This window comes from Sinohyriopsis cumingii, chromosome 6 (assembly GCF_028554795.1).
Source record: "Sinohyriopsis cumingii isolate HCF-2022 chromosome 6, ASM2855479v2, whole genome shotgun sequence".
NCBI classification, from domain to species: Eukaryota; Metazoa; Mollusca; class Bivalvia; order Unionida; family Unionidae; genus Sinohyriopsis; species Sinohyriopsis cumingii.
In genome coordinates this window covers 18,229,422-18,251,879 of record NC_142966.1, presented here as the reverse complement: position 1 = coordinate 18,251,879, position 22,458 = coordinate 18,229,422, and the positions used below count along the sequence as shown (strand labels likewise).

Here is a 22,458-nt window from a genome sequence, read left to right as displayed (position 1 = left end):
TCATTACCCGTTTAGCTGATTTGGTATGGTTCCTGTGCATGCCTTTCCACTGTCTTTTTTTATCATTAGTATCATCGAGAATGTGCCATAATCTTAGTGCTGCTACTCATGACTACATCCCTTCGGTGGAGAAATCTTTAATAAATAAGCTTCTAAATCTAATAGTCAGAAAAGCCCTGCTCTCTCCATTCCTGCTTGTACCCACATATTTTCCATCCCAGGATAGAAATGCTGAACCTGCATGCTTATAAAAAAGTAACATTTCTACACACAAGTGGTGAACTGAATCACTCAAGTGAGAAGACCCACCTCTTTCAGAGTCTACATGGGGAAGTTTTCTGCCTGTGCTGCAAGCAGAGAAACATAACTCTTAAAAAAAAACTGTTCTGCAACCACTCATTTTTTGAGAAGAAGGTAATCCCAGTCACAATCAAGAACTACCATTCCACAATTTTAGACAGTGATCATTGAAGGTAGCATATATGTCAAACAATGACCTCAGACCATCTAGCAATTTCACCTGCTCCCCTGAAGCCTTGGTCTTTTGTCTGAAATGAAATTTGTTGTGGATTTTGGAATGGTTAAACAAGTCACCCTTAGAACCACTGTCCAAAACCTATCTGATTCACCTTGTATCTATAAGACCTGCTTCCAAGTCACACTAGTCTTAGAAGGTAGGATCAGTGAAATTCATATCTTATTGCTGGAACCAAATTTCTTGCAAATCCACCATGATGGTTCAGTCTTTCATAATGACTAATTCTTTCATAGCCAAGATCAAGCTTTATTCTTTGGATATCAGTCTTTTGTTTTGAAACCCATGTCATCCATGATCTCTTCAGGTCCCATCCATGACATTGAAGTAATACCTGAAACAAACTGAGCTGATCAGAAGAAGGAGCTATTGCTTGTACATAGAAATGACACTATTTCCACTAATTCTTTTTGGTACTTTATTCATTAGGTTATTCAATCTGCCTAAAAAAGAATTAATCAGTGACCGTTTTAATTTTATATGTTTTGCATATCAGCCTTTGAGGTCAGTTGCTATTAGTCTGATGCTGAGCACCTCTGTGATAATTTTTCCTGCTCTACGTTTGCCAGATTTTGTTCCTATCAATGCCTTGTCCCATCATTGTATGTGCTGTTCTTTGCCATTATCTCATGTGAGATCGAAGTAGCTGTTTATACTTCAGGAGACAAGAAGCAAAGCCAACTCTTTGATAATGGTGTGGCTACCTCCAGTTCTTAACTATTGCCCAAACATATGAATGCACTCTATGCCAAGTGCTTCTCACATCCTTATGTGTAAGGTAAGTATCAGTTAAGTATTATCAAAGGATCTTTACTTTAAATAAATTGTTCATAAAAAAATTCACCTATATCAGCAAAAAACATTAAAAAAACCTCATTGTGCAGTTTATTCTTGTACTAAAATTTATTCATCTTTAAAAATTCATCTGTTTACTGCACAGAGTCTTGTTCAGGTGATACTTCCATGATATAAACAGATCTAAATGAAAATTTACTTTAAGAACAATTCAGGACATGGATGTCTCTCATGCATACAAGTTTTCTTCTATTTTTCAGTCAACATTTAAAGCCATTCCAGATTGTGGGTTTGAACTGGTTAAAGATAATGCATAGCCAAGAGTTGAATGGTATACTGGCAGATGAAATGGTAAGAGACACTTATCAAGAGTCAAATGGTATACTGGCAGATGAAATGGTAAGAGACACTTATCAAGAGTTGAATGGTATACTGGCAGATGAAATGGTAAGAGACACTTAATCAAGAGTTGAATGGTATACTGGCAGATGAAATTGTAAGAGTCAGACACTTAATCAAGAGTCAAATGGTATACTGGCAGATGAAATGGTAAGAGACACTTAATCAAGAGTTGAATGGTATACTGGTAGATGAGATGGTAAGAGTCATACACTTAATCAAGAGTTGAATGGTATACTGGCAGATGAAATGGTAAGAGACAGACACTTAAGAGTTGAATGGTATACTGGCAGATGAAATGGTAAGAGACAAAAACTTAATCAAGAGTGATGGTATACTGGCAGATGAAATGGTAAGATACAGACACTTAATAAAGAGTTGAATGGTATACTGGCAGATGAAATGGTAAGAGACACTTAATCAAGAGTCAAATGGTATACTGGCAGATGAAATGGTAAGAGACACTTAATAAAGAGTTGAATGGTATACTGGGAGATGAAATGGTAAGAGACACTTAATCAAGAGTCGAATGTTATACTGGCAGATGAAATGGTAAGAGATATTTATTCAAGAGTTGAATGGTATACTGGCAGATGAAATGGTAAGAGACACTTAATCAGTGGTATCCTTAAAATAGGATCAAGAATAAAATTACCAACTCTGACTTTCTGAAAATGTTGGTTGCATTACAGTATTGTTCAGACATAAAATGTAGGTGTCTGAAGACTGGGGTTAAATATGTTATATTTAAGAACAAAACTTTCACCTGTGATTTATTCAACATATAGGTGTATTTCACTAAATTATCTTGACAGAAACCTTATGTCAAACACCCTTTTGTTAAAAATTACTTCTTACAGTGGAGAATTGTTGATTTACACTGCAAATTTCACAGCAAAATGTTTCAATTCATACAGTGTGATAAAGCTACACAGCAGGGCATTGATGGAAGAGCTTGTACTTGACCTTGAATGAGTTTCAGTTTTAAGATACCGTCGACTGTTATATGAATGGTAATTTGTTACATGGGTATTATTTATCATCTATAATTGAATTACAAGCCTGTGTATTTCTGTCATGAAGTATTTTAGAAAAATGCTTGAAAATATAGGCCTAACTATTATGTATGGTCAGATGACCGTGTGGAGTTATAAAAAATAAACTATAAGGTTTTTCAAGCATTAATGGATTTCTTGGTTGCTTCACACCATGCATGTAATTAACCAAAAATAAATATTTGTAACATAAATGTGTTTTTCTGTTACAGACATATCCATGAATTGACCAGGAAAAATGTAAATTAGTTTGCAAAATCAAAATTTTATATCTGTGCAAATGAGGTCATTAAAGTTAAGATGTAAAGGAGACCATTACAAACTACATTTGGTGAAATTCTGCAGTTTTGTTGCATCTTAATAACATTTGGGATTTATGAAAAAGTGGAACTAATGGCCACATCCTGTAATGATAATCCATGGCTAGTTACTCCATTTTCTACATCATCAAAGAGTTAGGAATATCACATCTGTGTTTTAAAGAGAATTTTCACAATAGGTTGTATAATGAAATTAAAGTGACTAAAGGATATTAAAATAGTTTTAATCTTCTCAGTGTGGTGAATTTGACCCTGAAAAGTGAATTTTTTATTTTTCAGGGACTTGGTAAGACTGTCCAAGCAATTGCCTTTTTAGCCCATCTCTTGGAAGAGAGGGAAGAAGGTCCCCATGTTATTATTGTGCCTTCATCTACTATAGGTATGAAAACACTAAAATGAAGTTCTTTGAGAAAGTGCATATCAGATCCAGTGATTTGTCTGTGGCATTTTCTAAACTAATTCTGGGCCATTAGAAAAGTCAATTCTAACATCACATTTGACAATTTTGTTAGATTTGCCACTTTTCAAGGCACTTAGTATTTCAGTGTAGTAAAATTTCATCACATTGTAAAAAAAATGTTACTTTGGTGTTTTTTTTTAGAATTCCTACCAAAAACAATGTATCTTCAACATCTCTTATTCTTTCAATCCACACATTCCAATCTTGTAAAATTTATTGATTGGGGGATGGGGTTAGACCTGTCATTGAGATGCGAGAACCCTCAAGTCATCACCATTTTTGACTATCTGTCAGGTATTTTATAATTTTTGTGACAACCAAGGTTCTGCAGGCTATCCCAGTAATTGGATAACATTTAGTACGTGACATGCTTCTTACATGCAGATGTACATTTAAGATTTTGTCTCTTAGATCCAAAGTTGATGTAGTTAAAGCCCATTTTCCATTGATTTTAAATTTTCCCTTAGCAGATCCATGTTACCAGGAATCATTCAACATAGATACAGTTGGAGTTGTACCTTGTCTCATAGACCTGGATTCACCATTTATGGGTTTTATCTCGTCAGTTCCACCTTTTGGATAGATCTATGGCCCATGACAATTTCATATCTTCACATGTGATGTTCCTCGTAACCATTCAGTATGTTCTGATGCCATGAATATTGTCCCACAGACTTGCCTATGCCTTAGAGGTCTCCTCTACTCCATTTTGACAGAGTTATGATTCTTGTTAATTGTCCCATAGACTTGCCTATGCCTTAGAGGTCTCCTCTACTCCATTTTGACAGAGGTATGATTCTTGTTAATTGTCCCATAGACTTGCCTATGCCTTAGAGGTCTCCTCTACTCCATTTTGACAGAGTTATGATTCTTGTTAATTGTCCCATAGACTTGCCTATGCCTTAGAGGTCTCCTCTACTCCATTTTGACAGAGTTATGATTCTTGTTAATTGTCCCATAGACTTGCCTATGCCTTAGAGGTCTCCTCTACTCCATTTTGACAGAGTTATGATTCTTGTTAATTGTCCCATAGACTTGCCTATGCCTTAGAGGTCTCCTCTACTCCATTTTGACAGAGTTATGATTCTTGTTAATTGTCCCATAGACTTGCCTATGCCTTAGAGGTCTCCTCTACTCCATTTTGACAGAGTTATGATTCTTGTTAATTGAATTCTTGTCTTCACATGGAAACCTGGACTGTTGATTGCAGTCTGCATAGCTTTAAACATGTTACCAAGATGTACCTTTCATGGGTTTTTGTCTTGTGTATGCTATTTTGGACAGTGTTATGGCCATTTTCAATCAGCTTCTTATCTTTTTCATAAAGATGTGTAACCTTCATAGGCCAAGAATATATTTTGAAGCAGTTTGATCTGAACATTGTTTCATAAACCTAAATGTGCTTTTTATGGGTTTTGTTTCATCTGCGCTATTTTAGACAGAGTTATGGTCCTTGTTGATTAGCTGCATATCAATACATGGGAAGTTTTTGATATCTTCAGGGAGTTTTATTTTAAGCACTCCGTCTATTCATTGGCAGGATTCGTGACCCCAAAATGCCTGCCTTCTCCTAACTTTAGTTTCCCTCATTAAGTTTCCCTGTTTAAGGCCCTGCAGATCGGATGGTAGTGAGCTGAACCCTTTGTGATGCATCCAATCATTAATAGCTCTGGTCATATTATTGCAGATATCGGCAACCTCTTTTACATAGCGTGCCACTTTTTTCCGGATTAACTACAAATTGAATGAGCATGTGCCATCAGTAAGAGTGTGACACTTAAAATCAAAATTTGTGCAGGGTTCATACAGTCTTTGAAGGTCTTTGAGAGTTTGGGAAAAACAAGGTAGCATTTTCTCAGCCTTGAAAGTTGTGAAAATTGAGCATATTACACTGAGGTCTTTAAAAGTCTTTGAAAATTGAAATAAATGCAATTTTTTTAATTTATTTCCATAATTACAAATAAAATTGTCCAAGGTTGTTAGATTCAGATGTATAGTCTGACTATACCAACCCGGTTGTTAATACCCCTCCTTACTGATTTCAATAATGGAAACCTTTAATGTGATAAAAAGTGCAAGGAACTTAGTCAGTTCTTTCATTGATTTATAATTCTAACCTGACTGAGAGTAGAGTGGCCCTAACACCATCATGATCTGCGTGTTTCATGCTTAACAGAAGTTTTCAATATAATAGATGGACATGCTCGAGATCCATTCCCAGTTCCTGGACAAGTCCTATATTCAGCAAAGGGGTGTGTGCACGACTACAGATGTACATACATATGTCATCTTCTTCTGATATTTACAATGTCGAATCAAGCAAAGAAAAAGAATGACAACAAATTTGCCTTTCACTTGGACTTGACAAGCGGTTTAATTTCTGTGTTCTTGTGTGCAATGGGATATAATTCCAAATTCTCAACGTTATGGCAATTTACGGAATTATGCGGCAGTTACCGAATTGGATGAACTTGGTCATTATGTTGTCTGATGGAAAGTCAGTTAAGCATGAAAGGTGCAGTACCATAAATTTTTTCAGCACATTTTTGTTTTTTTATTTCATGGTGTTTGTTTGTTTTTCGTAATCATATCATTGTATATGTTTTTAGTTGTTATTTAAAGTTGTAAAGTGCTTAGAGCTTCTAAAGATTAGGTACTATACTAAGTCCTCATTATTATTATTATTATTATTATTATTATTATTATTATCACATAAAATTGCCTAAGATCGTTAGATTTGCTTGTAGTCGGTTTTTCTGGCTTCTTTCTTTTGATGAATTGTTCAGTTTGATTGGATGAATCCATCAGCTTTGGCCAGTCAAAATGTTCGTTACACTAATTCATGATTTTTTTAAAAACAAGACTGTTCAGCCAATTGAATTTTGGTTACATTGAACCTAGTGCTCACTCTATATATAAAGTGTGCTAAAGTAACACGCTCGAGGATTCAAAATATGTTCAGTCGATTTATGTCTTCAGTTTTGTTTCACCTCATGTTTCAAAATACCAGGTCTTTGCTCTTTCAACAATATCTGGCATGAACAAGAGAAATAAAAGAAATGGCTGAAAAAGGATAAAACATCTAAACGAAAGGCGTTTTGTACATTGTCAGATAAGGAAAAAAGAGAAGGAAAACTCTGTAGTGTCCTCAGAATTATGTGTGAGGCAGGAGGAGAAGTAGAGTCTCGATGCAATTCAATATTGACTCGGTATGGAGAATTAGTGGATGAAGTTATCCAATCAGACAATCATCCCTTCAAATGCTTCAATAGAACAGATGACAGCCTTGATTTAGTGTTTTATTCTGTCCTTTCCAAAAGAAAAAAATACGTTGAACTTTGGAATGTTCTCCAGAACATATTGTTGTTGTCACATGGGCAGTCAACAGTGGAGAGAGGATTTTCTGTCAACAAACAGGTATCTGTTGAGAACCTCAGCAGAGAAAGCCTGAGAGCTCAAAGGCTAATCATTGACACAATGAGAAAAGCAGGTGGACCTTTGGAAATCATCATTAGCAATGAAATGATGACATATGCCTCCTCTGCAAGACATAAGTACCATGCCTATCTGGATTAGAAGAAAGCAGAGGAGTAGCATGAGGAGAAAATCAGAAGAGGAAAGAAACGGGAGTTAGCCATGGATGAAGTAGAAGAACTTAAAAACAAAATTCTGCATCTTAAACCTGACAGTGTCACCCTATATACTTCCTCTGTTCAGAAGGCAGAAGAAGCAGAGTTAAAAGGACTCCTTGTGCTTGTCAATCAAATGCTCTTAGGAGAAGAGCAGAGGAAAAGATGACAGCAGTGGCTTCTCTTTCCAAAATGAATGAAGAGAAAAAACAGCAACTATAATAATGTATTTAAAGCAGTGCTGATGTCTGTTTAAAGAACAATTTATTCTGTATTAAATCTGATGCATAAATTACATATTTCTGAAATAACAATGAATGTTGACCTATTTTCCAGATCATTATAAAGCAATTTTAGGAAATTAATTATAGTTTGAATTTCATCATTAAACAATATTGTAGTATTTTGCATTCATTGTTTTCTCATATAACATAACTTGTATACAAAATGTTAGCGAAAATAGGTCTTGGAAATCAATGTTTATGGTCTTTGAAAGTTTGGGAAAAGTCTTTGAATTTATCATTCAGAGTTCAGTATGAACCCTGTTGTGGCTGCCCTTCACTTGAAACACAAGTTACCAGCCCCAGTATTTGTGTTTTGATATTATAATCCTATCTTCAATAAACTTGGTTTGTAATGAAATTTGTCAGTTAAATATTATTACCTGAGCTTCATGAACAACAAGTTGCATATGAAATTGTTTAAGCTTCTGGGGGTCTGCAACCAGCCTTTCATGCGAATTGCCTTGCTTTGTAAATCCATCCTTTTGTTTCTATCTTGACATTTAAGACTCAAACAGATTTCTGACGACAGATAAGCTTGTATGGTTTGTGAACAGAACTTCAGTTAAGATAAGAACAGGAAGAAAAGGTTATGGCAAAGTATTAAAAAAATTTAAACGGAAAAATACAATTCTAAAACGTAAAATGAACATTTTGATGAACATAGTCTGTCCAGTGGTCTTTTTTCCCCTCCTTTTTCCACAATGGCCAAAAGTGAATTCAAGTATGGTCTCGGTGTTTGAGAGCATGTGCACAAATGTCTTCTCACCACAGTGGTCATCTGTTGAAACCATATTGACCACTAATATTACCACTGAGTAACCTGAACTTTACTAAATCATGTTTAAGGGGACACTTTCAAAACTGAATCTTTTTGGACTTTTTCAATTTGTGTGAAGTTTCAAAAACCTCAGAAAATTAAATTGCTTGTTCAAGGAGCAGTTGGTGAAGTATTGTTACCTATTTGTTGTTGTTGTTGTGGGGTTTAATGCCATTTTTCAGCACACGATAGGCTATACATGATGGCCAGTATTAATGGTGGAGGAAGAACCCGGGAAAACCCTGGAAAGAACCACCGACCCACGAGAGGCTACTGGCAAGCTTTCTCACATACCAACATTGGCCGAATCCAAGACTCGAACCCACGCAGATAGAGGTGAGATGGCAGTGATCCGTAACGGAGAGCGCTTTAGACCCCTCGGCCACTCGGGGCCCCTTACCTATTTGTAATTACAATAATGTAATCGGGTACTCCTATCATTTATAATGAAATTACATTGTTTAGTTTCTAGTGCTTATTTGAAGTAATGGCCAGAAGAGTTTAAGAATATTAGGGTCAACTTGGACAAAGGAGACCACTACTTTGTGAGTAACAACATGCTCAAGTTTACAAAGATAAGTTGGGGGCCCCGAGTGGTCTAAAGTGCTCACCGTTACGGATCACTGCCATCTCACCTGTCTGCGTGGGTTCGAGTCTCAGATTCGGCCTATGTGGGTATGTGAGAAAGCTTGCCAGTAGCTTCTCGTGGGTCAGTGGTTCTTTCTGGAGTTTTTCCGGGTTCTTTCTCCACCATTAATACTGGCCGCCATGTATAGCCATTCTTGTGCTAAAAAATGGCGTTAAACCCCACAACAACAACAACAAAGATAAGTTGAGTAAAGGTTTTACTTTTTCAGTAAGCTACATAAATTTCACATTTTTCTTTATAAAATGTCCACATTTCCCCTAAAATTTTTCCTACTTTAAAAAAAAAAAAATAGCCCTACTTTATCCCTACTTGCTGGAAAGACAATGTTGAAAAGTTCTGAAAAATAATAAAAAGTGAAACATTATGATAAATTTTATTTTAGAAAATGCAGCAGACTTTAAGAAAAGAAGTGAAAATGTTTTTCCTATATATTTTCCTGATAGACAACTGGCTGCGAGAGATGCGGACCTGGTGTACTAGTATGAAAGTCGTTGTCTACTATGGTTCCCAGGAGGATAGGAGGTCCACTCGCCAGTATATCATGTATAATGATTCGGACTTTAATGTCCTCCTCACCACGTATGTATTGCTGCTTGTTTTACTCATCTTGACATGGAGACAAGAAGGTCTTGCTTTCATTATAAATTTGTCTATGGCATGATAGTGCATAGATTGGCTTGTAAAACATGCCAGCAAATGCTTGATCTAATACACATGCATATCATAGACTTTGTCTGGAAGCATTTGGAACTACTTCTACAGAAAGCCTCTATGATGATTTAAATGAACAAAATACAACATTGATCCTTCATTTAGCTGCCAAACTTTTCTCTAATCAGTCTAATTGTGCACCCGATGTTGTCTTTTGGACAAAATTACCAAACCTTGCACATTTATAAGTCAAATTTCATCCCACCTTTTGGCATACAAATTCATCCGTGTATTGAAGCAGGAAAAAGAATTATTCCTGCCAATACTGCAAAATTCTTTGTTCCAAAATCACCACCTTGTTTATAAAAAAGTTTTAAAAATATTTGATGTTTGATAATTCAAATGTCCTCAGCAAGGCTTCTTTTTTTCAGAGTTAGAAAAAGCCTTCAATTTTAGCCATATATCCTTTTACACAGATTGTTTGACAATTGAAGACAAGGTTGTATTTGCCATTGCTGTACCCTATGCCACTATCTGTAGCTGGTTACCAGAAAGAGCCAACATTTTTTTACCACAGAAATAAATGCGATAATCAGATCTTAAACTACAATGAGATTGCACTAAAAATAAATTTCATCATCTTTTCAGATTCTCTTTCCACACTGAAAGCTTTGCAGAACTTCACAAAATTTTTACTTGCTCATACAATCTGGAAAAAAAGTATTGTCTACTCTGTTGACTGCCTAGTCACATTGGTAATAAGTGTAATGGATGGGCAGATAAAACAGCCAAAGCTCCTCTGCAAGTCACTCGTTTCTGAAGTTGAAAGAGATGTCAAAGCTGACATTTAAAATAAACTAGCAAAGCACACTTCTTTCTTCCAATTCATAGTTGGGTTTTATCTATAAGGAAATGATACTTATCCAGTCGGCAAATAGCTGCCTTGATGGCCATCTTGAAAATCTTTTTTATGGTAGCATCTGCACAGATGGTTGTATCGACATATGATTTACACTAAAACATTATGTTGCTGGTTCTGAATGAAAAATGGTGTTCATCTGACCTCCAAATTATCCCCCGAGTAGCCATCTTGAAAATCTTGCATCTTGATATTATGGTCACTACTTTTGACGTGGTTTTTCACTAAACACTTCTTGGAATGTTTAATTGATTCCGAATGAAAATTTTACATTTTTTGCACTTCGTTTTCAAAAACTCCATGAATTTTGCAAAAATCTCAGTTTTTATGTGAGGGTTTACAAAACATTGAACAATAGAATATAATTTTTTAATTCAAATTTTTTTAATGTACATATTTTTCAGAATTAATGAATAAATGTAATTAAAACTGAATGGATCAAAAATCACTCTGCACTGGTAGTTACCAGATAGAGTATCATCTCTTTGCTGTAGGCACAGTTATGTGCTATTCTGTTAGTTTTTATACCTATCAGATATGGGAGTATTTCATTTTCAATAAGAAGAAATACTCCTTTAAAACTCTTGTAAATCCTTGAAAACTTGATTGCATGGTCTGTACAAACCATGGAACAGAATTAAGCAGATTACCATGTGGGTATATCTTGACAATAACATGAGTTCAATTCAGATATCAAGTTCAAGGTCGAGGGCTTTGACAAAGGACTTTGAACTGCACCAATGTGTATCTTGTTAATTCAGACATGTAAGATGGTTGTTACCAAAATTGGTATGTTGGAATTCCTCAAGAAAATCTGAAATGGGTTCAGTACTCATCAGATTACAGAGAAAAAAAACGGACAAAAGAAACCAACCTGTAAATTGCTTGAAATTCGTTTCAGCCAATAGGATGTCAGCAACAGAGTCATGTTACTTGGTATGTGGATACATCTTGATGTGTACAACACCATTTTACGAAACGATTGGGTGGGTTTCACATGTTGGCATGGCTATATTTTTGTTTAAAATTTTTAAAAAATCAATAATAATAATCAGATTATGTTTTACAGTACTTAATAATCCAGGACACTATAATGTTGTGTGGATCATGTTGTGTACAGCATGTTTTGTGGTTCATGTTGTGTTGTTTAGATTTTTTATTTCATGCAAGCAGTCAATTCAAATATGGCAGTTTTGAAAATAATGAAACTTCTATATTGACTATTATTTGGAAATGCTGGCTTTTATGAACTGGTGTTTTTTTTTATATGCAGTAGATATTTAATGCCCCAAACATAAATTTGGCAGTAGATATTTAATGCCCCAAACATAAATTTGGCAGTAGATATTTAGTGCCCTAAACATAAATTTGGCAGTAGATATTTAATGCCCCAAACATAAATTTGGCAGTAGATATTTAGTGCCCCAAACATAAATTTGGCAGGGCATATATCATTAGACTTTTCTCTTTGCTCTGTATGTACATATGGAAGTATGTCCTGAAATTCTCTTGTGTGTGCAACTACCCCTGTGTCTTTCTATTGACTGTTGATGCTTGGCAAACATTGACAAGAGGTAAACATATCCATGAGTTTCTTTTGTCACACTCCATTATGTTTTTTTCCCCAGAGTTATCCCCCTTATTGGTATTAAATAGTCACAGATGTATATATTTCTTGTGTGTGCAAGTAGTCATGTGGCTTTTGGATGAGTTGTCTTGACACTTGGTAGATATTATTAGGTAAATGTGTATATTGTTTTGTTTAATTCTGAAGCATTATGGCAGAGTTGTGCCCCTTTTTATTTTAAAAGGATGTGCTTTATATCTCTTACCGTTTGTGTGTACCTAGATCCTTGGCTGGTCATAAAGCCCAGAAATATTGCTGACATAGTGTCATGAGGTGAACCTATGCATATTTTCTCGCTATACTTTGGTTACTGTTTAAAAGTTATACCTAATTTGTTTTATCGATTGTGATTGTATTTGTCATGTTCATACATTCATTCTCTTATTACTTGCATCACTCATTCAGGCTGAGAGGGGATATGGGCATTCATGTTCTGTGGGCAGTTTCTAGTGTTATCTTTTATTAGCCATTGTGTTTGACCTATACATGCAGGTGACTCATAGCAGGTGTGACTTTGTTAATTCACAGTTTTATATGCCATATGACATACTTATATATAGGGAGAATATCAGCTTTAAAGAACGCTAATCACCTCAAAACAAATTTTAAGCTAGGTTTGAAAAACAAATTGTGTCTACTACATGGGACAGTTATACATGATTGCCTTTTTTTATTAGGTACAATATGGCCACTGGTAGTGTTGAGGATCGGTCGCTCTTCAAGAAGTTTGAATTCCATTATGCAATATTTGATGAGGGTCATATGCTGAAGAACATGTCCTCACTTCGCTTTCAGAATCTGATGAGAATTAACGTAAGTACCTGAAAATAACTTTTGAAATAAAGGAATTTTGATAGCATGACAGTAACACATTAAATATTTAATCTGCTATCCTGGGTTTCAATCTTGTAACCAGTTTGCTTCATGGTTAGTGCCCACCAATCTAAGGTGGGTGGTTTCCTCAATGGTTTTAGGTTTCTTTTACTTTCAGGCCACTTGACACACATCAGAAAACTCTATATAGTCAAGGGACGCAATTATTATTTTAGACAGGTGTCCGTCAGGCCTGTACTTTCAGTGCCATTTTTCTATACTGCACTGAAACATACTGAAGATTCTTTTTCTCATATTTATGATTGAAAAATGAGGTCAAAGTAAAAATGGTATATGAATACCAATGTAACTTTTTAACAGCAGAAAATGAAATAAAAATTTCCTTTCCTTATGATAGAGCTTACAACAAAAAAGCGAGAGTAAACTTTAAATGATATTTTAACACATTTTAAGTGGACAGCTTCGGTGGCATAGTGGTTAGAGCATCTGCTTCGGATGTGGGAGTTCGTGGGTTTCAAACCCTGGCTAAGTCATACCAAAGACTTTTAAAAAATGGTACTGACAGATGCCTCACTTGGGACAAAGCATTAAGAGGTTAGTGTTAGGACTGGTCAGCCTGGTGTCAGGATAATGTGACTGGGTGGGACATCATGCTACATGTCTGCGGTATGATGCCCCAGTGCTAGACATCACTATAAACTGTCACACTGCAGATATCATAGCAATATGACTGAATTATTTTTAAAAGTTACGTTAACAATCTAAATCACACACACACATCTAAATCACACACACACACAACACATTTTAGCTCTGAGAGAAATGTATTTGAAATGGCTCTGGTAATAGCACTACACATCATTGGAATTGTGTACTTCAGATAGCTCGCTTAATCTTACAAATGTGAACAGGTCAAAAAATAAAATCCACTTTTGCCCATAAGATTAATTGAGAAAGACGAAATATAATAGTTCGCAATTAAACTTTGATATAGAATTGAGTTATTCCTCAGAAATTGTAATGAGAATTAGAATTTTTTTAAATTAACATGTACAACAACAGCTTTTTCAACTCACAGTTTAACAAAAGAAGTCATACACATATCTTTGTCAATCGATGTGAAACAGCCTGTGTACAGAACACGTTGCTTCAACCACTGCTCGCTTAATATGTAAATGTCTTGCAATTATTAATTATTTTTATTATTGTGAAAGAATATTCAAGTGATGATGGAAATCAGAAAATGTTTTGCAAGTTTGTATGCATTATGTACAGTCCACAAGTCAGGATAAAGGTCACATGAGGTGAGATAGAATTATAATGCACTGGTATTCTATACTGGAAGACATGATCATGCACATATAGAATTCTTCATACAAACTTGAGTGAGATAGGAAAATCCCACCCAGCGGTTAGAATTTGAATGTGGTCTTATCAAGTTCCTGGCAACAAATTCTGAGGAGCAGTGCATATGATGGATTACTGTCATTTTTAACTAGGATGAATTCTTCGGGGAAAAAATAGCACATCATTGGTATTGATATAGCAGATATGTTTGTGTTATTAGAAAGAGCAGAAAAAAGTGAAATTGCAACATATGTTTTGCAAACAAGGATTACTGTTTATAGACAGGCAAAAGTTCTTAAAATCAGAAAACCTTATGAAAAATTGCAGCTGTTCATGATGTCATAAGCATCAAAAGTATCAATGAGTGCACTCATATACAATAGTTGTACCCCAAATGGGTTTCTCACATGGGAAGATGGTGCCATATATGGTAATGAGAGAAGTATTTGTCATGTGGAGTTTTCATGTGGAAAAACCATATCAAACATGAAAGTGAGAAATAAGAGAGAAAGTAATTTTTCCTTTCCATTTCAGGCACAAAGAAGGCTTTTATTGACTGGAACACCCTTACAGAACAATCTGGTGGAACTGATGTCCCTTCTCTGTTTTGTCATGCCAGATATGTTTATAGGGAAAACAGAGCACCTTAAGAGAATATTCACTGCCATAACTGTAAGTGCACGTTTTACTTTTTTTTTTAATTTCTACACTGAAACACCTGAATTATTTGTTCATTTGCTCTTCTTTTTTTTTTTTCTGTCATGCAAAACAAAACCAGAACGAACACTGTGACTCCACTTTGTTTAGTGGGCTCTCAATTCTGATAAGTCTGCCACAAGGCAGAGCATGTGATGATTTTACATCCATCCATGCATCCATCTACATTTCCATATGTATGTTCATCTATCATTTTTTTAAAGGACCAACACAAACATCACCAGACTTTGTGGGCGGCTTGCACTTTGTGGAGGGCAAGAAAGAAGCCTATTGATTTTGTGATTAGATCATAAAAGGCCACGGTCATTGTGACTGAAAGCAAAAAAACGTTTTTCACATAATAACTTGAGTTCTTATCAATGTACCTTAGCCAAAGTTTGCACTTAAGGTATGAAAGCAGCCTATTGATTTGGGGTCAAAAGGTCAGAGATCAACATTATTTTGACTAAAAAGAGATGGGGTTTTGTTCAGTAACTTTTATTCAGGCATGAGATCTTTCTGTTTTTTGGCAGATTTCACTTTTCCCCTAACATTAAAAGTCTTAAGATCTGCAAAAATTTGTTGCGAAAATGGGAGGGGGGCATTTAATCTTCTCCGAGTGTGCGACTGGACCACCAAGACAGTACAACCTGTAAAGGGCTGAAAATGTTGTGGAACCAATCTGCACTTGTAGCAAGTCAGATTGTTGTTGGTTTTCTTTCCTTTTCATACACAACAAACATAATCTGTATAGATGAAAGCATAAGGCCTCATTACAAGTGAAATTTAGGCTATCTGTAATAGATATATGAATTGGGGGTATCAAAACCAGTAACAACTACTCCACTTTAATCCCTGTATCCAGTAATTGATAGTTTTAATTTTTTGTAACGAATCCCAGTAACTGAATGCAGAAAAAAGATTGTTAAAGATATCCATGGAATATTACAAATGTATGGATGTGGAAATGGATAGAGCTGGATATTGGTGGCAAAATGTTCTAATACTTTTTTCCCAAAAATCATTGTTCTGGGAAAAACATGCTGCATCTTGTTTCTGAAGGATGTGAATTATACTTCACATTGAAAAAGGGCATTTGACAGCTATGTGGGAATGAATATTCACAAGTCAAAACCTAGAATGTTAAACTAACTATGGTCTTCCATGTGAGTTTGAACTTAAGAATTAACATTTAGTTTATCTTTTTTTTATCATGTAATTTTTAGTACTTTCTTTTGATGAGCTTGTGATTAAATTTGAAATCCCCACCCACTCTGACACCAGTTTCACAAAGACATATCAGGAGAGGGAGGACATGTTTATGGGCTGTGTGCTGTAGGGTACACTACACTGGAAACTTTAATGGTTGTATGTTGAATGCAGCATCATCAAGATCTGTATGTATTACTACCCTCTTCTATGGCCATTACCCTGTGTGCTGCACAAATAGTTTGAATGTATCTGTGTGTATTACTACCCTCTTCTATGGCCATTACCCTGTGTGCTGCACAAATAGTTTGAATGGATCTGTGTGTATTACTATCCTCTTCTCTGGCCATTACCCTGTGTGCTGCACAAATAGTTTGAATGTATCTGTGTGTATTACTATCCTCTTCTCTGGCCATTACCCAGTGTGCTGCACAAATAGTTTGAATGTATCTGTGTGTATTACTACCCACTTCTATGGCCATTCCTCTGTGTGTTGCACAAATAGTTTGAATGTATCTGTGTGTATTACTACCCACTTCTATGGCCATTCCTCTGTGTGCTGCACAAATAGTTTGAATGTATCTGTGTGTATTACTACCCACTTCTATGGCCATTCCTCTGTGTGTTGCACAAATAGTTTGAATGTATCTGTGTGTATTACTACCCTCTTCTCTGGCCATTCCTCTGTGTGCTGCACAAATAGTTTGAATGTATCTGTGTGTATTACTACCCTCTTCTCTGGCCATTACCCTGTGTGCTGCACAAATAGTTTGAATGTATCTGTGTGTATTACTACCCACTTCTATGGCCATTCCTCTGTGTGCTGCACAAATAGTTTGAATGTATCTGTGTGTATTACTACCCTCTTCTCTGGCCATTACCCTGTGTGCTGCACAAATAGTTTGAATGTATCTGTGTGTATTACTACCCTCTTCTCTGGCCATTACCCTGTGTGCTGCACAAATAGTTTGAATGTATCTGTGTGTATTACTACCCTCTTCTATGGCCATTACCCTGTGTGCTGCACAAATAGTTTGAATGTATCTGTGTGTATTACTACCCACTTCTATGGCCATTCCTCTGTGTGTTGCACAAATAGTTTGAATGTATCTGTGTGTATTACTACCCTCTTTTATGGCCATTACCTGTGTGCTGCACAAATAGTTCGAATGTATCTGTGTGTATTACTACCCTCTTCTATGGCCATTCCGCTGTGTGTTGCACAAATAGTTTGAATGTATCTGTGTGTATTACTACCCTCTTTTATGGCCATTAACCTGTGTGCTGCACAAATAGTTTGAATGTATCTCATGTAACAATCCAGTGACCATTGGCCCAGTACATTATGGTCACTGTGGCAGCCATCTTGAAAATCTTGTTATCACTGCCCTAGAATGCATAATATCAGCTTGGGGTTTTCACCAGAAGACTCCTTATGATGTCTGCTTGGTCCTAAATAAAAATGTAGTATCATTTATTTTCGTTGGGTTCAATTTCTTGGTTTTGTAATTTTAAAAAAGGCATTTTCTTGGGTACTTAAATATGTGGTTTTGCATTTCAAAGTTTGCATATTAATAGGTATTTAGTTTCTTGGTTTAACCTCTACAAATACCCAAAATAAAGAATACAAAAGAATAAAACTATGACAATGCTAACGGCAGTCACTTTAATGTTTAAAACAATACTACCCCCTGTATGAGCACAAATCAAAGGCCTGGCAAGTTCAATACTTACACCGTGTTTTCCACCAAGTGAATAACATCAGTTGAAGCCGACACACCCAACAACACTAAAATAATACTTCTGTCTTTATGAGCACAAATAAAACACCTGTCAAGATTAATCACTTTGACCATGTTTTCGTTTGAGTGCTCAACATCAAAGGAAGCAGACGCAGCCAACAATACTAGACCAATCGGTTATTAAAGAAGAATTAAAGTCATACTTCCACGAGTTGTATGCTAAACAGGTCATGGATGCCATTACAGAAAAAGATGTTACTGGTGACAATCAGTGCACAGTAACCTTGCAACATCATTAATCAAGCCAATTCACGCTGAATGGATACTTGCAGCTCACGTGACAATGAGTGAAAAATCAGACTGAATTATCAGTGGTTTTGAGAAAGCTGGACTTGTTTAATTCAGCAATTTGGGAATTTTTTTACCTGAGAAGCATTTGTGAGTACCATGAAATATGATTGACACGATGTTGATACAGTGGCTTTGTTCAGAAATATGTGATATGTGAACTTTAATACTCTGCTGTAATTAGTGTATATACATAGTGATTCCTTAATAATAGTGTTTCGAGAAATAGTTATTGTATTTTACAGGATTGTTGTTCATTTGAAGTTTAATTTCTTTTAACTGACTTGTGCTACATGTTTACAGCGCTCAGGTGGAGATGACAGCAAGAGGTCCAAGTATGAATCTGAGAGAATAGCACATGCCAAGAGAATCATGAGGCCTTTTGTTCTCAGGAGGCTCAAGTCTGAGGTATACAAACAACACAACATTATTCCTTGTCTGAAAACTATTGTTTAGTTGTCACAGTGCAGTTTATGTCCACCACTTTCATCTAGCAACATTACAATTGTTCAAGTTATGTTTGTTACTTTGGTAAAATTGTTCATGTAAGCATATATTGTGCATAGGTTTTATCATTGGGATAATTTTGAAATTACAGTGAAATATCTTTATGTTTGATATTTTAGCGTGTAGTATTTTATGCTTACTTTGTCTTGGAAGAGTTTATCTTTTTGAAGTATTTTGCACTTTTAACATTTTTTAAATTTTACTTGCAGTTGACACTATATAGCTACTTTTGTGCTGTACTAATTTTACCAATGTAAAATTCTTATCCATGCATAATTATTTTCTTTATTGTCTGTCTTAATGAATATTCTATGCAAAAAGTAACTACATAAAAAAAACTGAAGAAAGTAGACTGGTATAAAACCTGTAGTTAGAATCATCACTACCAAGATATGCTGGTGCTGTGTCACAAGAAGAGAAAGGGAGATCATCCAATTTGTTTTGGAGTACCTGGACAGAGACAGTATGGCACGGTCCAGTGGTAATGAAATTTTAGTCTATATCTTGATTATTTCATTAGAAACAGCTTTAAAAATTGCCATAATAGCTTTGAATGAAATCAGAAATTAGTATAGTGATAGCAAGTGTCAGGGTATTTTCCCTGTAATTTGTAGGTAATGAGTCAAATGCCTAAGAAGACAGAGGTAGTGGAGCGATGCTGGATGATCCCTAGTCAACAGGAGCTGTATGACTCTCTTGTCCAGAAGTACAAAAAAAGGCTTCAAGAAAGCGAAGAGGAAATCGTCTCAGGTGGAGCAGCCTTACTGATGCAGCTCCGCAAGGCAGCTAATCATCCACTACTTCATAGATCACATTTCACAGACAGGAAGATCAAGATGTTGTCTAAGCTCTTGGCTGAGGTAATCAAGCTTGGATTAAGCTCAACACAGTTTTGTCACAATACAGTTGACTAGTAGCTCTGCAGAGAGGAGTTACAAAAAGCACTTTAAAAAATGATTGGAATGGCAGTAATGTGCATTCACTATTTTTCATGAGGTACCATTTTTGTTGGATTTTGTTGTTAAATATCACCAGTGTAAAGTCTGTAGGAAGTGTAAGATTCCTGACCGTTTTGGTGGCCCAGTGGTTAGAACATCCACCTTGGCTGCAGGAGGTTGTGGGTTCGATCCCTGGCCGAGACATACCAAAGACTTCTAAAAATGGTACTTAGAGCTGCCTCGCTTGGCACTCAGCATTAAGAGGTTAGTGTTAGGACTGGTCGACCTGGTGTCAAGATAATGTGACTGGGTGGGACATCATGCTTCATGTCTGCGGCATGATGCCTCAGTGCCAGATATCATAGCAATATGACTGAAAAATTGTTAAAGTGATGTTAAAAATCCAAATCACACACATTCCTTCCCAAAGTCCCAGTAACAGTGATCTTGTTATATTAAGAGTAAGATTGCTCCCCAAAGTCCCAAAGAAAAATATCTATTTGTAATAAAAGTAAGATTCCTCCCCAAAAGTCCCAAAGAACAATGATCTTCTCAAATTCCTCTGCAAAGTCCCAAAGAACAATCATCTTTCTGTTGTAAAAGTAAGATTCCTTCCCAAAGACACAGATTTAAGTTTGGATGAAAATTACTTTTTTTTATCATAAAACCACAAAGTTTGGTAACCACAAAAATAAATTAATTAACAGTAGCTACAAAAACTTGATGAAATTAGATAGGGGTGAGTATTGCCATTAAAAATCAAGGGAATGAAGATTGGGATGAGTATTGTCATGGAAAATCAGGGGAATTAAGATATGGATGTATATTGCCCTGGAAAATCGGGAATAAAGATAGGGGTGAGTGTTGCTTGAATAAAATCTGGGGAACTAAATGAGGACAAGTGTTCATTACAAAATCTGGGAAACTAGATGAGGACAAGTGTTCATTAAAAAAAGCTGGGGAACTAAATGAGGACAAGTGTTCATTAAAAAATCTGGGAAGCTAGATGAGGACAAGTGTTCATTAAAAAATCTGGGGAACTAAATGAGGACAAGTGTTCATTAAAAAATCTGGGGAACTAAATGAGGACAAGTGTTCATTAAAAAAAGCTGGGGAACTAAATGAGGACAAGTGTTCATTAAAAAATCTGGGAAGCTAGATGAGGACAAGTGTTCATTAAAAAAGCTGGGGAACTAAATGAGGAAATTGTTCATTACAAAATCTGGGAAACTAAATGATGACAAGTGTTCATTAAAAAAAAGCTGGGGAACTAAATGAGGACAAGTGTTCATTACAAAATCTGGGAAGCTAGATGAGGACAAGTGTTCATTAAAAAAAGCTGGTGAACTAAATGAGGACAAGTGTTCATTAAAAAAGCTGGTAAACTAAATGAGGACAAGTGTTCGTTTTAAAAAAACCTGGGGAACTCGATGGTGATTAGTATTGCCAGGAAATATCTGGAATGTATCACGCTGACAGATGTCACCAGGTTTAAGAACTGCTTGTTGGACACAGCTAGGATGCAAGTAATAAATAGTGACAGTGGATATGTCATGCATGATATACTGTCACTCCTGATTTAGGTTTATATTTATTTGGTGTACCTATCATTCCTTCCATTGCATTTTGTCAACTTTAAACATTTGGCAAGCTTAAATTTTGGCATTTTTTAAAAACCGTTTTGAGGTTTGTGCTAGTTCTTTGCAATGTGCTGTTGATAGAAGGTGATAGATGTTGATGCTGTAATGTAATGCCAGATGCATTTTATACCACCTCCATGTTTTTTATTTCAGTTTTAGAGAGATTACAATGATCAACAGTTATATCATTTTTAGTGCTTTCCCTTTTGAATCCAAATTAAGCTCTTTCCTCGGGAGAGAAAATGCTCACCAAGCTACATATTGGATATGATGCTATACCTAATGGAAGATGGATCAATTCAATATACTTGAATGTAGATGAAGAAAAGACACATCACATCCATATTGTTATATTTGTATTGTAATATATCTTATTGGGCACATTATATTGCAGTTTTCTAGTAAATTAGTTTATCATCACACAGGTAGAATTATATACAAGTTGCTCATTCCAGATGAGACAAGAAATATGGAACCTAAGTACATGCTGCTTACATAATTAAATGGCATTATCTTGTTTTATTAATGGCATTTAGGTCAGCCAGGCTCTTCATTTATTTGGACATGATTAATCCTTAGTTTCTATATCAACTGTCTTTTTACCTCTTTCTCAAATGTTTGGTGGGATTTTGACTTGTAACTTTATATTTCGGCATGCTTAGATCTCGGTTGAATATTTTTCTGATGTTACATTTGAATCTGTTTTTGCTGTGTGAAATATGAGTTTTACTTGTGCATGCTTGTGCTTCAAAAACACTAAAATAACAGTGATAAGTACAGTTTTAATTCTCTTGTGTGTGTTCTTTCAGGAATCTTCGCACAAAGATCGTGGTGCTTTACCTCATCTTATAGCAGAAGACATGTCGGTTCTATCAGACTTTGAAATTAACAGTATTTGTAAACATTATAAGGTATGTATAAACAAAATACTTTGCTCTTTGTGACTGTATATGCAGACATTGTTCATGATTGCATAAACATGTATTGCTGTTGATTGTATAAACTGACATAACTGTTGACTTTGTGTAAACATGTATTGCTGTTGATTGTATTAACA

At 35.6% G+C, this 22,458-nt stretch overlaps 1 protein-coding gene across 3 annotated transcripts in view; it reads left to right on the top strand.

Annotated features, from left to right (window-relative positions):
- The window catches only part of LOC149796443 (SWI/SNF-related matrix-associated actin-dependent regulator of chromatin subfamily A containing DEAD/H box 1-like), a 95,166-nt gene that overhangs the window by 50,486 nt on the left and 22,222 nt on the right, over positions 1-22,458 (top strand). For all 3 annotated transcript variants that reach the window (XM_089961124.1, XM_089961122.1, XM_089961125.1), the window contains 8 exons: positions 1,591-1,681; positions 3,384-3,483; positions 9,387-9,522; positions 12,818-12,953; positions 14,856-14,993; positions 18,620-18,724; positions 19,438-19,683; positions 22,211-22,312. In XM_089961124.1, the coding sequence (XP_089817250.1) occupies positions 1,591-1,681; positions 3,384-3,483; positions 9,387-9,522; positions 12,818-12,953; positions 14,856-14,993; positions 18,620-18,724; positions 19,438-19,683; positions 22,211-22,312 (1,054 nt within the window). The remainder of the gene's footprint in view (positions 1-1,590; positions 1,682-3,383; positions 3,484-9,386; positions 9,523-12,817; positions 12,954-14,855; positions 14,994-18,619; positions 18,725-19,437; positions 19,684-22,210; positions 22,313-22,458) is intronic.